The sequence below is a fragment of the Durio zibethinus genome, chromosome 16 (genome assembly GCF_047325235.1).
Source record: "Durio zibethinus cultivar Kanyao isolate XHJ-2024 chromosome 16, ASM4732523v1, whole genome shotgun sequence".
NCBI lineage: Eukaryota > Viridiplantae > Streptophyta > Magnoliopsida > Malvales > Malvaceae > Durio > Durio zibethinus.
The window spans coordinates 559,001-575,921 of record NC_143177.1 but is presented as its reverse complement, the minus strand read 5'-3'; the positions used below and the strand labels follow the sequence as shown (position 1 = coordinate 575,921).

The following is a 16,921-nucleotide window of genomic DNA, read 5'->3' as shown; positions in this document are numbered from 1 at the left end:
AAATATGAATTCTATTTGTAATAAGCGCAGGTTTTCTTCGTAACCTGTAAAAATCTTTAACATGTGCAAAGAAACCCGTTGCTCTTTTTGGCTCATAATTAGACTTGATAATTTAATTTTAAACATATTTTAGCAACACGTTACGAAAACGAAAAATATGTCAAATTTAAAATTTTAATAAAAATCATGAATTAAACAAAAAAAAAAAAAAACATTTTGTATTCGACGAGTCAATATAAATTGTGATTTTATAATTTTCATGTTTTACACAAAATTGTAAGATCTACTTGTAATTAAAATACTAAATAAAAACTTAAACAGAGAAGCACCGCAAGCTCATTAATATTACATTAACATAAAAGTCGTTGGTAAAACATAGCTTTGAGAAAACAAACATTACATTGTTCAGCAGTGGCATCAAGTTATGAGGTAGACTAGATCTCAATCTCTCCACCTATGTCCACAGTTTGGATTACAGCAGACAAAAAACAGGGTCATACCTTCCTCCCCTCTAGCAGTTGCCTGAACAAGAAAAACTTGTTGCATTAGAAGAAGCATGATCACTACTCTTGCATCAAAAGATCATTCAAACAAAACTCTAGCTAACTGCAAAATCATTTTTTGAAAACACGTCAATCAACTAAAAATAAATTTTCATGAAGAAAAAGGGGGGCATAGAAGAAACAATTAGGCTGTAAATCCATTTATAAGATAGGGTGTAAAGGACGAAATCTGGAAACATGTTGAAGTGAAGTTGATTATGGCCTACATTCTAGCTAAGCCTCACGCCACTTATGCATGGCTCACCCCAAATGCTATGTGGGGGAAAACATGGAGAAAAGTAGGCCATAAAAGAAGGAAGGATAAGGAAAAAAACAGAGCTCCTACTGTGCATTAATTGTAGATCACAACCAAATATGCCTTTGCCGGAAGACAACCACAAACCCTTTGATTAAGCAGAGTCTTTTGATAACTGACAACCACGATATTGTTTTATGCTAACAATATATTTTGAAAAATCTTGATAGAAGATGCATTATTATAAGAAGACCGGATATCATGCACACACACTCTTGGGTTTAAGGCTCATTTCCAGTTAATATTATATCAAACTTCTCTTGCATAAGCATATATTTCTCATCTTTTCAGTCAAAAAATTTTCTTCAAATTTCTAAAACACATATTCTCAAGTAATGAATCACATTTCTTCCATATAATGAGGATTTATCCAAAAACCACTGTATGGATAGACAAAAACTTGAGTACATAGGAAGTTCACCTGGAAGAAGACAGCTTCTCCATGTTTACAATTTGCGCAAATGACAGATTTAGTCCGAGGAAGAGTTGGATCAGCAGCCACATCCTGCAATATTTGAGTGCGCTCTCCAGCAGAGTGATGAACCTCATTTCTATACACACAGTTGTCTTCAGCCACCTCCTGCATAAACAACAATAATAATGTCTCAACAAGATCAAACAGATAAGAAGACTTATAGTTAGATAATATCAACAGATGCAACCAAGAAGTAAGCGTTCAAAAACCTAAATTGAGAACCTCCTCAAATGCCCAGAAATTCTTTTATGGGTAAATAAATCAACCCACATTGTTCATTGCCACTAACCTTGACAAATATGGATACCCCTTGCTATTGAGTCTATAATCCACAAAAACAAAAGAAACCCATTTTCTAAATTAGAAAAATAGGACAGAAATAGCAAAAAAAAAAAAAAAAAAACAGAAGAATGGGTTAGGGTTTTATGTGGGGTTAACACCTGAGTTAAAAAAATAACTTTAAAAAAATCATACCCGTATAAGAAAAAGGAAAAAAAAAAAAGGGCACCCTAATCTTAATTTTAATTCTTCATCCATGAAAAAATTAAAAAGAAAATTATAACAAAAGAAAGAAGAAGAACCTGGTGATCGCAGTTGCGGCATGCGTAGAGGAGAATCTTCTGTTCCCTGTCTTCTTTTGGGTAGAGAATGTTGTTGCTTCATCAATCAAACAAAAAATAAATAAAAAATCAAAATTTAAGCGCAGAAAAAAATCCAAAAAAAGAAAATCGAAGAAGAGAAAAAGGTAAAGGAAGGAAAACAAAACGAAAAACTAAATGGAATAAAAAAATGGCAACAAATGTGAATGCAGGAGGATTAAAGAGAACTGAGAGCTAACCATTCGCGGCAAAATTTCATGGTACTCATCTTGTTCGATTAGGTTTTGAGTGTTTTTGTTTTTTTTTTCAGGAAACGATAAAAGACACAGCCTTTGGGTTCTTTTCTTTGGCGGGCTCTTGCCTCTTTGCTACACTTGAGGTGTCAGAAATTGAGAGAATGAATCTAGTTGGAGGTTCTCCGGGTCAAATGCTTTTTTTTTTTTGTTAATATGGGTAGGTCAGGGGCTTTATTTATAATTTAATCACCTTCAATGATTCTTTTTATACACCGTGAATAATACCAACTAATAGTGTTAGTAATATATTAATATTTATAAATTATTTAAATTAAATTAAAATAAAATTTAAATTTAATTTAATTATTGTTGAATCTAATTATTTATTAATCGATTAGAAATTTTATCAATGGAATCAAATTTAAATTTTTAAAGATTTGACTTGAATTTTTATATTTTAACAAATATTTTTATTATTTTAATTAAAAAATTATTATTTTATTTATATATATAAAACTTTAAATTTGAATTTAAATACAAATAATTAAATTTAAAATTGAGCATAAATATTAAAATTTTTTTATTTGATAAACAAACGTAATTTAATAAATTTGAATAATTTAATTTTTATTTAAAATTTAAAATTTAAATTTGATTAAACTGAAACTGAATTTTAAATAATAAATTTCAAGTTAAACTCGAATTTTTTTTCAAATCAATTTCAATTCGATTACATCCTTAATGACAACCCATTTAACCGAGCCTCCATCACTACAATTTGATACACACCTTAGCTCCTTACAGCTGAAGAGCAATCCCGAAATCCTGGATGCAAAAATACGATAGACCCAAAGAAAACCTGATGGCACATGCAAGAGTCAAAAGCTTACGATAAGTTTTCTTCAGCTACAATCATTTCATAAAAGGTACCCACGAACATGTTCGGTAGTGCACCACTACTGGGAACTAATTTGAATTATATGTGGCAACAAAACATCCCAAACGAAAAGAAAACGGAATGAAAACATCTAGCACACTTAATGTAAGGGCTTGATCTCCAGCATGTGTAAGACCATAAGCGCCAGAGTTACAACCGGACAGACCCAACAAAGTAGTAAAAGGAGATGGTACAATTCTCTGGAGTTAAGATTGGCAAGTCCAACATGGAACAGACAATACGTGCATCGCCCTCTCTCCTTCAGCGTCTTCTGCTATGCCTCCGGCTCTTCCTTCGACTGCTCCTATCATCAGAATCAGAATCTGAAGCTGAGTCTGAATCAGATGACTCGGAAGATGAGCTGGACCTTCTGCGCCTCCCCTTCTTCTGCTTCTTCTTCCTCCTGCGCCTCCTCCTTTCTTCCTCAGACTCAGATGATGAGCTGTAATCCGTACTACTCTCTGCTGAGGAATAATCTGATCCCGTAACAGATGAGGCACCGCTATCAGTCTCAAAAACTGAAGCCTCACTATTACTACCTGAACCAGAATCTGACCGATGCTTCCTCTTGCTTTTCTTAGACCTGCTGTCATCCTTCTCATCCTTGACATCTGGATTGTCCAAATCATAAGAGATTGAAAGCTTCATCCTCAATTTGGGGTTCTTAAGCTGCTGGGTACGTGAGGGTCGTGACATGTAGACCCGTTCATTCTTGCATTCATATGTCCAATGCTCCGTTTGAAAACACCTTTGGCACTGTGAAGCACCCATTGTAGACATTAATGTCTTGTCTTTCCTTTCACCTAATCTCACTGCCTTTTCAGTACTCATCAAATACATCTGCCTCTTTGCTTCCCTTTTCTCCTGCCATCTGCTAGGTCCTTCTTCCTTCTGCCCATAAGCATTAACATTTCGGGCTGCAGCAGCTGCCGCCCTTTCAGCCTGAGCACGACTGAGGCCTTTCGCAGCACTCAATGCTGCAGCCTTGATTCTTTCAGCTGCAGCCTGAGCTTTTTCTTCTTTCTTACTCGACATCTGTTAGATGCCAACAAATAAACCAGGTTATGCAGATATATATATATATATATATATATATATATAGATTAGCCAATCTTGAAATAAAAACAATTCAATTCAACCCAAATCCTCCAGTTAGGTCATTTCATTTGGATGAAGACTATTTTTCTTCCTTCAAAAACAAATTAAGAAAAAATCTATTTTTTAGAACAACATCTCAATATTTACCTACAAATTTATATATGAAAAAGTAAAATGAAATTCAAAGATCAGCAAAGAACTAGGGCAAAAAGAAAGCACAATTTTACATAATCTACCAATTAACAACCAAGAAATCATAGCTAAAGAAACAAATTTTCTTCAAAACAATGAAAAGTTAACAACAACAACAACAACAACTGCAAAACCCTAACTCCTAAACACGAAGGTTGAATAAAATCTTCGATTCCTTCGTATTAAACCCTAAATTGACAATTCTTTTAGATAAAAGTTCAAGAATCTGACCATCAATGAAAACAAAACCCTAAATATTAAAAATCAAGAGGAGTAGAGAATTAACGCGTACCAGGACTTCTTCGCGTCGGGGAAGAAGGTACAAATTAAAGGCGGAGAGGAAATTTTATACTTTTATTTATATGAGAGATGGCCTTTTCGTCTTTTTCATTTTACAAGATTTATATTTCGGAGGTTTTTAAATACACCATAAATTTTTTTTAAAAAAAATTATTCATATAATAAATATCAATTTTAAACTTCAATAAATGACAAAAATATCTTTAGTATCTTATACATCTATTTGTTATTGTTTCTCATTTTCTTTTTTCTTTTTTCCCCTTTTATACCTTAAATCTTAAATTTTTAAAATTAAAACTAAAACTAAAATTTTGAAATCGATTTCTCAATTTCACCAAAAATTTATCGTAAATTTTAATTTATATTAACATGTATTTTAATCAAATTTTAACCAAATTAATTGAAAATTAACTCAAAATCTTATCTTTAAGCATTGTAAAACTTAAAAACATAAGTGATTTGGATTTAATTTGATGAATTTATATTTTTTTTAATTAAAGGTGAGGAGAGAAAATGGAGAATTAGGGAATAAAAGGGTAGGAAGGAAAAATTAAAAAATGAGAGGTGAGTTATATTTAGTAAAAAAAAAAAATTTAATTTTGAATTTGATATGTATTTAATAGTAGAGGGTATAGAATAATAAAAAAAGAGATATAAATAGAATCTTTGCCTTTTCACTTATTTTTAAATAATAATTTTATATCAAACATATAATTGCATATATAAATACATAATTGAAATTCACATATTAAAAAAATTTTGAATTAAAATATGTATTATGCTTATATTTAATTAAAATTCTTACTTACATGATTAATCATATTAATCAAATGATTTTTTTAATGACAATATTTTATTAGAATTTAAAATTCTTATTAGATGCATGTAGATAAACAAAAAAATATTTTAAAATTTAAACTATCAATAAAATTAGTAAAATTTATATTACTAATAATATGGGCTCCCCACAGTGTAAAAAATATTAAAAGATAAATAAGATTTGAAAAAATATTAATTTAAGCTACCCTCGTAACAAGAAAAGGTGCACAAATTGGAAGGCCAAAAAAAAAAAGAAGGGCTATTGGATCAAATTTGGAATAAGGGACAATTTAAAATACGATATAAATTAAAAACATAAAAATAATATAATTTAAAATTTTAATAATAATAATACATAAATTTAATAAAATAAAAAATATATATTTTATATTTTTGTATCGATACAAATTATAATATATAATTTTTATATAAAACATAATACGAATATACAAATTTCAATATTTTACATAATAAAAACATACAAATATATACTATTATCAACTTTTTTTTTTGAAAGAAGATTAATATGAATTAAGATATATAACCAAGGCAACGTATTTGAAATTAGAGCAAAAACAAAGTAGAGAATGAAGTTTGAACTAGCAAAAATAGACATGAATTTGGTAATAAATTTTGGCTTTTTGCTGATTTAATGAAAGAAAACAAAAACAAAGCCCTTCAATAGTGAAGTTTGCGTAACAGCCAGTTCTAAATTTACAAGTGGTCTCAGCTACAATTAAGAAAATTTGGGACTTCTCACCATCATTCCTAAACCTCTCCCCTCCCTCTATAACAGCCACACCCACCACAAAACTCAACAAAGGGACACCATGCTATGCAGGGCAAATATTAGTGCCCATTCTATCAGTTGGTTCATAAAGCCAAATTAGGACAAGAATAGATCAAAAAAAAAAAGAGGGGAAAAAATTAGACAAAAAGGAAATGTTTTACAGAAGCAACAATTGGGGCGGCTCAAGGCTCAAAGCATCAGAAAGGCCTGGTAGACTGACGGGGCTGCATCATTTTAAGTACATTTCTTCCAGCCCTCCGATGCAACATACGGGATCATCCCCTCCAACAAGCAAGACACAGTTTCATGCTCATCCACTTCCTGACTTTGTACTCCACTTTTTCTTTGGTTTCGCAAGGCTGTTTTAGTCACCAAGCACATCCTTGAGTCGAATAAAACAAACAAGAATACATGTTCCCCCGCCCAAATAAGTTAAGATCCATTTACAGCCATTTCAGGCGAGGATGTTGGCGGTATCAATGGACAGTCCTCTCCACTTATTTGTCTGTTGTCTGACGGTATATGCAAGCAATCTGAACAGTTTTTAGGAGGTTCCTTCTCTCTATGGTTGTCATCTTCTAAACTATTGTTATCAGAACTTCTGGGACTGCCAGATTCCTTCTCTAGATTATTTTCCTCGCCTACGCCTTTGTTTCCCTCAGCTGATTGAGTAGATAAATGCATTACGTTTGCAGTTTTCTTACTAGGCAGCACTGCCTGGCTTAGTGTTGAACACAAAGCGGCAAATACACTATCTCTTGATCTAGAGCTTTTACCCAAACGCTGCTTCTTAGCCAGCTTAGGCTCCTTTTCCTTAGCAGTCAACTTACGCTTCAAGCCAAGGGACTCGATGGTTCCTTCATTCTCCTCCGAGGTTTCACTCTTTGTCCTGGGAGGTGGTCTGTAGTCTTCATCAGCCTCATCATCATCATAGTCAACTAGTCTGCCAGATCTTGGGCTACAAAATTAAAATGAGCAATATAAATTATGAACCGAAACGACAGTGTAAAACATTGTCACTAATCAATCATCTAGATGAGATCACTAAAACACCTTAATGATGTGTAGCTCACAGCAACTCCATTGGATAAAACAGGCTGAGATTGTACTTTCTGAGTATGAGATCCAGATGTTGTATTGTCTTCATCACTGCTTATGCATCCACATTCAATCACTACAGAGGAAATGGTTTAGAGGAAAAGTGTCAACTAATCTGTTGATGAAAGTATACCTGTCCTCATCGAAATAGTCTTCCTCTTCTTTCTCCAAAGCACGCTCATCTATTCGTTTTCTTGGGTCCACTGCACTAATATTCGTTTTTGTTCCACAATTTTCCAAGCACTGCAAACAGACCATTCACATCGAAGAAGTTCTAGATCTAAAAATTTCAGGTCTATAATTGGTCAGGAACTGGAATACCTGCTCATGTTTAACTTTCAAAGAGTGAATAGATGCCAATGACTCGAACATAACCAACTGATTCCAAAATGAATCAACTATATATTTAACCAATAATTTCAGGTTTTCCTGCATGAAACAAAAAGTTATTAGCAGACAGAATCTTCCAGATATGTCAAAGATCCAAATATAGAGAGGAAACAATATGCACCTTGCGGATATATTCAAAAAGTTCTAAGATTGAGGAGTTCAGCAAATTGTATCGATGTCCATTAGCAACAAAAGCATCTACAACTGATTTAAGAAGGTTGTTCTTCACAACATGATTTATCAGATGTTCATCCTGCAAAATGACAGCTTAATTTAACTAGTTAAAACATGCCTCAATCAACTTATCAAATATATTTACCAGCCAGAAAAGTGCTAATTGGCAAGAATAAAAAGAAGCATAACGTTATAATATGGAAAAACCACACTCTTAGAAATTGCAGGTGAACAAAAATGAAAAAAAAAAAAATATATATATATATATATTTATATACATATATAAAACAGGTACAGCAGGCCCAGTGAGTGGGAAACAATATTTAGAAAGAACACAAAATATGCCCATCCTGCCCCAGTAAAATTTTATACCCTTCTAGTTGGGTAGCAATAGTGCAAACAAACATAATAGCTCAATACTTAACAACTTAGCCATCCAAAACAACAGCAGTAGAAACGCCAGTGGCAGGAAATCTGTCAACTATCAGCAAACCATAATATATGTTATTCCTGGTACCTATTGTTGCCCAGGCTCAAATGCTCAAGAGTATGTCAGACATGGAATGCGTCCTTAATATTCGGATTCTCTAGGCCCCAAGCCTATGTCCTCTTTGAGGTGTCAAATAAGTGTCCAACATGGATACTTTAGGAAAAATGAAGAGTCAGGCAACATATAGATGGTGCCCTCCATATACATATCTGGATCTTTAAACTGAGAAACTAATTCCCCAAGTCCCCAAATGCAACTAACAACAGTCAAAAGCCATGTCAGACATCTTTCAGTAAACAGTTTCTGCTCAAATTTTATTTATATCTTGAATGCCATTTCTGATTCTAAAGATGTCATCGTGGGGGAGCACAAACTATTCAACTCTGATGGCATATTAATTTTTTCTAAAGCTTAAACTGAATTCACTCACATGACGAGAGAGAATAGTGCGAACAAAGCGAACAGCAGCAACTACCAAGTATTTTTCCCTTCTTCGTGTCAGTAACAAAACTTTGTCTATAACATTGTTAAGAAGAAAATTACACCTGCAAACAATGAAGGAAAGCCAATTAACAACTCAGATTAATATGCCGAAATTCTCTAGATGAACATACAACAGGCATCTGAAAGATTACTTTATTCTATAAGGATGGTGCACAACACAAAAGCACAGCAATTCACATATGTTTGACAGAGTTTCAGGCTTTGTGCTATTTTGACTTTCAACTCTTCTGACATTACTTGCCAATTTACTGGTTGACTGGCCAGCCTCATCAGAACAAGACGATATTATGACATCAATCAGTTGGCCCAAATGCTTCTCATAAAAAATATCAATAATTGTATCTCTCTGCAGCAAAAACAATACAAGGTCAAGCACTTACGTGAAAGAATTGGAACTAGTTAAAAAAAAAAAATGGAAACTAGTATTCAAACCAACATGGAGAAAATAAAATAAAATCTGATGTGAAAGTTTAAGTAACAAAATTTTCCAACAATCAGCAGATATATATAATAAAACACAAATCAACATCCAAAATTTTTACACCTGCACAAATAAACTGAAAAATGTTGTGGACTCCAAGTGTAAAGATAACACAAAAACGAGGTATGAAAATCACATGATAATCATTCTTCTGCCATGATCTCTCAGTAAGTTAAATGGTAACAACCTCTCAGATCAAACATAAGCCTGCCGAAGTTTGATTGGGCTAGTTAGACATATAAGAAAGAACAGACACAACGCAGTTTTTGTCAATAGTCAGCTTATTTAATGATTATAACTCTATGCCTGGAACCATGCCTGGAGTGTAATTTGATACAAGCCTGGGCTTCTCTCAGAACTGCAATAAAGAACAACACATTCTCGTGCAGTAAAGCAACTTAAGACAAGTAAAGGTTGGAAAAGCAGTTAAGCTAGACCCAAAAATCATTTAACCTTAAACTGAAGAAAAGGATTCATGTAACCTGCCCCAATTATTTTCGAATTTAGGTTGACCGTGAGTATACAATTCCCCATCTACCAATGTATAAAACTTGCACATAGAAATCAAGTATCAAGGTAGGCACCTGAGCACCAGACAATGTGAATGAATCCAGTAAAGTACGAAGAATTTCAAGAAACTGGCAGTGCATATCCTCCCCAAAATCTGTTATCATCCCTTTAACCTGCAAGTGAACAACTTAGTTCTTCTAATTCTCTCTCCATAGATACAAAAACATATATACATGGTGAGGGAGATCTGTTAAGTTCATCCAATTCTTGTGTTTCTGAACAATGATTATACCATATTACCAACAAAATTGAATCACACCTACCAAAAGTCCTAAAAGTGTAATTCCTTCCTGCTGAACAACATAAGAGCACAGAAGGTTTGGATCCAGATTCAAAAACAGTATAAGGATGTCTGTCCTGCATCCATTATAGAGACCTATTGTTAAGAACCGATAATTACGAAAAGTAAACACGCAAAGCAAGAAGGAAAGAAATATATTAAAGAGTGATACTAAACATGCCACCATTACCCAGCGAGTACAAGCTTTTTATCTTGACTTTGCAGAGCATCAGTGATAATGTCAAAGATACCTTCATTCATAAGATCCCTAAAATGATTGAAAAAATGGACACTTCAACCAAAAGATATAAAAATTTAATTGTTTAAAAGATATTCAGGAGAAGTGGTAGCTTCCAGAGCCAAGATAGCAACATGACAAAAACATTAATACCACAGATCTAACTTGTAGAAAAGCATACCTAAATAGTCGAAGCTGCTGCACCATCTGCAGGCTCTTGCTTAAACTACAAAATTCGTGCAGGAAATATACCTGTTAAAAAATAAGCAGACAGGATTAATGCATACAAAAATTATATGGAATAAACCATAGAGCTTAAACCCATGAAAAGAGCCACCAATAACATATATTCCAGAAAGACATGGGACATGCCACTGGTAGTAAGAAAGAACCTTAACGCAGGAAAGAAATAAATATATTTTCTAGGGCCTAAACATTCATATATTAGACTACATCTAAATGATAACCTTAATAAAAATCTAACATCTCCAATAGATAAAAGAAAATTACAAATATCAATCATATTAGACAAATTACAACCAAAGGAGAACTAAGTGAACTGAAAGTTGGGGCCTAAACGTTCATATATTTGACCTGCCTAAATCAAGACCTTTCATAACCTAATAGAAACCTAACATCTAAAATGGATAGAAAAAAAACACAAAAATCAATCATCTTAGACAAATTACAAGCAAAGGAAGGCTAAGCGAACTGAAAGTCAACAAAGTTTGATCCATTTCCAAAGATCTGCTTCTCATAACAGTTAGCTTCAAAGCAAAGGAAGCAGTAACCAAATAAAAAATAAACAATAAAACTTCACTTCAATGTCAACAATTACCAAATTTTTCTTAGATTCAGCAGATGCGGTGGGTGATCTCAACCTTGAAAACAGTTCCTGAATAAAGGTGCTGTCATCCTTCAATAAAGAAATAACCTACAACAAAATACCACAATTAATGCAAAAGAAAAAGGCCTAATATATTTAACAACAATAAAAATCTTACAGTAGCATTATTTGAATGAACTATAGAACTGAGACTGCCAACTGTGGCCTCATCCAATACCCTTGCCAAAACAACATCCTGAGAGAACCAATAAAAAGCAAGAATTACACAACTAAAGGCAAGAGTAGGCTCATAAGTTAAGCATTTATGATGCATACCTTCAGATAACCAACTCGGTATGTCTGGTGTATCTTTGAGAGGACCATAGGATTTTTAATTGGAATGGCCTGTAAAAAACAAATATCATGAAATGAACTCTTTTTTACAGATAAAGCTCCTTAATTTTCTTTCCCCTGATCTAAACTCCTAGTCCCACGTCTACACCTCCATCGTAAGCAGTAAGAGCCACTTAAGAATATATTACCTCCTTAAAAACAACATGTTCTTTCAGAAAATTCCGATAGTGTTGCACCTGAGGAACATCAGGATCATCTGCAAACCAAAGAAGAAACTGTCTTACCAAAACATGATATAAACTATCAAGCAAATAGTCAATTCTGGGGCATGCAGACAAAAATATCATATGAGGAATAAGCAGAAAATCCAGAATTGAACAGCGTAGAGCGAATCTGATACTGAATGGCAACACAACATGCACCTCAGAAAAATAACCAATGTTAAAGCAATAAACAGAAAAATAAAACCAGCTTCAAACAACTTCAACCTGATGAACAATGAAAAATTGTTCCACCATCAATCACTTGCAAAAACTGAAATGTATTCCTCAATAATGACGTAAAATTTCACATCATAACTGCATAAAAGTTGTGACTGGCAATTCTGTGCAAGTTTTAGATATGAGGTTATTATGTAGAAGCTAACACTCTAGTTTTGGATTATTAAGTTGCAATTTAGAAGTTGAACTAAGGGAATAGCAACATAAACAACCACAGATATCATTAAAACTTGAAAAGAGTAAGCAAAGAAACACAAAACATAGGAACTTTCAAAAAGCCCCAAAATATAACAAGGTTGTTAGCATAAAAAAGGATTGTACATGAGTCTACAACTAGAAGCCTGCATCCAAATAGTTATATAAGAAAATTTGCAAATTAAACAATTAATTTGATCCAACAATAGTCACTAATGAATAATAAGTCTGCGAACAAAAAGTGAAAGAACTTACATTCAAGGGAACCAATAATATCCATGATTAATTCATCCCCAAATATTTTCTCGAAAACTTGAGGACTATTGAGCAAAACTGTAAAACAACCAATAACATAAATCACAGATCCACGAATCACCTGTAAACTAGAAGCATGTATTAACTACGAAATAAGAGCATTCAAGTGAGAAAGAATACTAACTTATCCCCTTGATTATTTTGAATATCATGTGAAGACCATCTATATTTTCCAAGTCTTCACAGATTCTGAATAGCTCCATCAGCTTCTGGAAGAAATCTTGCTGCATCAAGATCAAAACTCAATTCAGCAGGTCTAAAATATTTAAACTAGCATGGATGGAATATCCAGACAAAGATATTTAACTATAAAGTTGGAAAAGAAATAATAAAAAACCAAGAAACAAAAGATAAAGACATGACATCATAGGGAAAATATAAAAAGAACCAAGAAAGATGTCTAATCTCTCTCCATATGACATAAAAGATCAACGAGGTGACAATCTCAGAAAGTTGAGAAACTAGAGGAAAACCAAATTACTCAATTCACAACACTGCCACAATATGACATAAATACCAACATTAACAATAGATAAATGAGCGGAAGCTAATTACAGAATATACATATAGAAGAAATTAACAAAATGAAATGTAAGCAAGAACAATTTTTGAAAGAAGCATACATCATTTAATATAAATTCTGTCAGCCGCATCTGATCAGCAAGGCCATTCTCAGTCACAGTCTGCAGCAGAAAATTTATCAACTTAATAAATAATCGTATAATTAACAGGCATGCCAGAGCAGACTAGACTTGAAGAAGCTTTACAAGCAAAATAAGCAGGGCAGAAAACATAGGGACTCTAAAAGAAACTATCCCAAAGGGAAAGAAAATAGTCAACATACTCTACATTTAATTATAAAATAAGCTCAAATACAGGTGATCAAGAAACCAGAGGCGCATAAAAAATACCTTAAACTTTATAAAACAAAACAGGAAAAATGAGGAAGAAAAGCATTATGAGTAATCATATCCAATACCTTTGAAAAGAAAAAAGTCCAAAAATTAAAGCAAACAAAAAATATAAACCTAAATAGAATGCAATCAAGAGGACTGATCATTCATTAGAACCTTGAGGATTATGGGAAGGGTGGAAAGCTCCACAGCTGGAAACTCCCTCAACTCACTATTCATCGTGTGAAATGTCTCATCTGCAGTAATCATATATGAGACAGTCATTATTCATGATGGTATTTCAAAATTGCACAATGATAAATTTGATATGAAGTCTAATAAAAAAAAGCATTGAACACACGTCTGAAGCAAATAATCATCTGGAAATCAAAAGCAAAAGAGATGGCCACTCAACAAATAAAGCCCATTAACTAAGATCTTCTTACTGTCTAAGGTAGAAGACAAATACATTATTTGATTAACCAAAAGAATTGCTTACAAATTTCTAGTTTCCTGGAACTTTAGTCTCTGTTTGGACAAGAGCCAATACGCAAGTTAAGCCATTTACAAGGATCCAATGTTTGATTAACTTGAGGGATAAGAATTAATAACTTAAAATGGATTTAAAATATACTTACTGTTAAGAGAACTGAAATGCATATTTCTTTGCACATTACATATGTGGTCCCTGTGGTAGAATAAAAAGGATAAGTAGAGGGCAGTAGAAAGGTTGATGTCAAAAAGTTCCAATGGAGAGAACAATAAGAAGAGGGGATATAAAAATTGAATTAAAAAATCCAATGAAGAATAACCAAAAAACATGAAACAATTTATAAACATTAATTACCATATGTAAGAGCATCCTGTGTTCTCTTGAAAACTAAGTGCTAACTCTGTAGAATATTCTGAGTCTCTCCACGATATGATTGTATCTGAAGATAAATGCATATATAATTCATTCAAATTGAAGTTTTCACAAATGACGAAAATCCAGTTAAAAACATCACATTTGCTATTGGCAAAGGAAGCAGAATACCTTCTTGCTTTCTGTAAATGCCACCAGGGCTGATGCGGTGCAAAAGCAATGTCTCATTGTCTTCTTCATCAAAAACAAACAAAGCCAGCTCTTCTGATCTCTGAATTATAACATATGCATTCATTTAAAAGAAAGAACATGCTTTCATCTTTAAAAAATTATTTTCAAAAAACTGAATCCAGTATATCAGATTGAAACAGACAACTAAAAAATCAACTTAAAGCTTGAACAGACCTCCAAATAATCAACAGTGACATGCCCAGTTCCTTGGTCATCCCATTTACCATCATCATTCAAACGATAGACCTTTACTCGCTGAATTTATATGTAAATAATATGACCCAAAAAAAGGGAGAGAAGAGTTAAATAGCATTCCCGAAACTCATGCAACATTCAAAGAAATAAACAACACAAACTGACTGACAACAAGAAATAACTTTTATTATCTCTCTTTCTCTCTCTATCTCTCTCTCTCTCTCTCTCCCTCCCTCTCGCTCCCCCCTTGTGATAATTGAATATTGAGCAGGTAAGATAACAAGTAAATAGAAGCTTACTCAAATTTCTCAACTAATTAAAGATTTCAACATAGATCCATAACCTGGTAACATCATCACATTTAACTATCTATAAGTTTCATATTTCCAACCCAAGATGTTTCTATCAATGATGCTACTCTGTGACCTAGATTTGATATGTCATCCAGAACAACACCCTTACCATAATTCATACATTTCTAGCAAATGCTACTAAGATCATACTTCCAAGGCCTCTTTGGATAAAAATGTACATGGCATATAAAAAAAAACAATTTGAAGAGCAATGAAACGATTAAATTAAGAATATAAGTTGCATGTTACTAATGATGACTTCATGGAAACATCACTTAAATAGGGTTCATGAACATGCATTTTAGCCATTTCAGCAACACATGCCAGTAAGGCAGTAAATCAATGTAGGCTTTCTAAATTTACGAACTATTGACACTATAACATCTTCAAATCTGACACTAAAATTATTCTATCTGTAGAGGGAATATTTTTCTCCCAACAGAAAAATAAAAAAAAGGAACCATCTAATCTACAATGTTAATACTGCAAAACAGGCTAGAATCCCAGTTAACTAGCACCCTAACCAAAATAAGCATGATATCAGGTGTAATGACTAACAACTCATTTCAAAGTTAACATTTCATACAGTATAGTATTATGTTCCTTTAACGTCAACAAAAGTAGACTCGTACTTCGAATGAATCATAACTTATCATAAACACCCGAACCAAAAAAAAAAAAATGCTAACTCTAAACCAATTTCTCTAACCGTCCAAGAAAAGCATTATATGGCATCCCACTTAAAGCTAATTTCAATTCACCACATACTACAAACCAAACCCTAAGTCAAGTTTAACTAATAACACTATGGAACAAGAAAAAAAAAAGAATCGCACCTTTAACAACAAAGCCAAAAATAATTTTAAATTAATTTAAAGCTAAGAACTTCACTTCCTCTGTAAATTCCCATCACTCTTCGATGATAAAAATAACAAAAGTCAAAATTAAAAATTAACTCATCCTGGAAGTGAACAAACAAATATAAGAACGATTCTAGGGCCCAAACAAGGCTTCCATAAAACAAAAAGAGATGAACCTGAATCGAATTGGCGTTGCCTGGAGATTTCTCTTGAGCGCCCATCCAAGCTTGTCGCTCTTCGGTTTCAAAAATTTTCGAATCCCAAATAACCACGAGGAATCGTAGAGATAAAAAAATCGAAGTTAAAATTGAGAGATTGAGGGGAAACCTCGAAATAGGGTTTTTGGGAAACGAGAAGAGAGAGAAAGAGCGGGCTCTTAAAATATTAGGTGGGAGAGATTAAGGTTCCTTTGGGAGGGGATCAATAGAAAACCCTAACCGCCATTAACGAAGCTGAATAAAACCTTCGTTTCTCTCTCTCTCTCTCTCTCTCTCTCTGTTCTGTCCTCTCTCTCTCTCTTTCCTTTTTATCTTTTTTATTTTCTGCGCAAGTGCCTGTCCCTCCCCCCGACCTTCGATAAATGAAAGTAAAGAGAAAAATATAATTTAAGCGAGAAAATTTTGATTTTTTTAAAATATAATTTTGATTTTAAATTTTATGAATAAAAGAATAAATTTAAAAAAATTTATTTTTTATGAAATTTAATTCGATTTAATTTTGAATTAATGAATATCCAAAGCAATTATTAAACACCAAAAATTTCAGATAAAAAAAAAATTAAGAAAAACTGATATATTATACTCAA

The 16,921-nt window shown here is 32.9% G+C and overlaps 3 protein-coding genes across 10 annotated transcripts; all 3 read right to left on the bottom strand.

Annotated features, from left to right (window-relative positions):
- Positions 1–320: 320 nt before the first annotated feature.
- On the bottom strand, positions 321–2,336 carry LOC111298590 (DNA-directed RNA polymerases II, IV and V subunit 9A). Its single transcript, XM_022893318.2, has 4 exons — positions 2,172–2,336; positions 1,915–1,990; positions 1,280–1,438; positions 321–522 (listed from the first exon to the last, which is right to left on the bottom strand). The coding sequence occupies exons 1-4, from the start codon at positions 2,198–2,200 to the stop codon at positions 442–444; spliced, it is 345 nt and encodes a 114-aa protein (XP_022749053.1). The 5' UTR covers positions 2,201–2,336; the 3' UTR covers positions 321–441.
- Positions 2,337–3,031: 695 nt separating this feature from the next.
- On the bottom strand, positions 3,032–4,821 carry LOC111293188 (uncharacterized). Its single transcript, XM_022885967.2, has 2 exons — positions 4,688–4,821; positions 3,032–4,140 (listed from the first exon to the last, which is right to left on the bottom strand). The coding sequence occupies exon 2, from the start codon at positions 4,138–4,140 to the stop codon at positions 3,367–3,369; it is 774 nt and encodes a 257-aa protein (XP_022741702.1). The 5' UTR covers positions 4,688–4,821; the 3' UTR covers positions 3,032–3,366.
- Positions 4,822–6,133: 1,312 nt separating this feature from the next.
- LOC111293195 (uncharacterized) lies at positions 6,134–16,694 on the bottom strand. Of its 8 annotated transcripts, XM_022885976.2 has the most exons (24): positions 16,293–16,694; positions 14,883–14,963; positions 14,649–14,748; positions 14,460–14,544; positions 14,251–14,300; positions 13,790–13,869; positions 13,343–13,402; positions 12,844–12,943; positions 12,660–12,737; positions 11,898–11,965; positions 11,692–11,760; positions 11,534–11,611; positions 11,368–11,463; positions 10,711–10,781; positions 10,482–10,559; positions 10,275–10,368; positions 10,026–10,124; positions 9,092–9,306; positions 8,887–9,001; positions 7,914–8,045; positions 7,724–7,831; positions 7,536–7,645; positions 7,358–7,453; positions 6,134–7,262 (listed from the first exon to the last, which is right to left on the bottom strand). In XM_022885976.2, exons 1-24 carry the CDS (start codon positions 16,335–16,337, stop codon positions 6,737–6,739), a joined length of 2,634 nt encoding a protein of 877 aa, XP_022741711.2. In that variant the 5' UTR covers positions 16,338–16,694; the 3' UTR covers positions 6,134–6,736. The 8 variants fall into 8 exon arrangements, with proteins under 8 accessions (XP_022741711.2, XP_089601199.1, XP_022741720.2 ...); XM_089745073.1 differs by lacking the exon at positions 10,482–10,559; XM_022885985.2 differs by lacking the exon at positions 13,343–13,402.
- Positions 16,695–16,921: the final 227 nt, after the last annotated feature.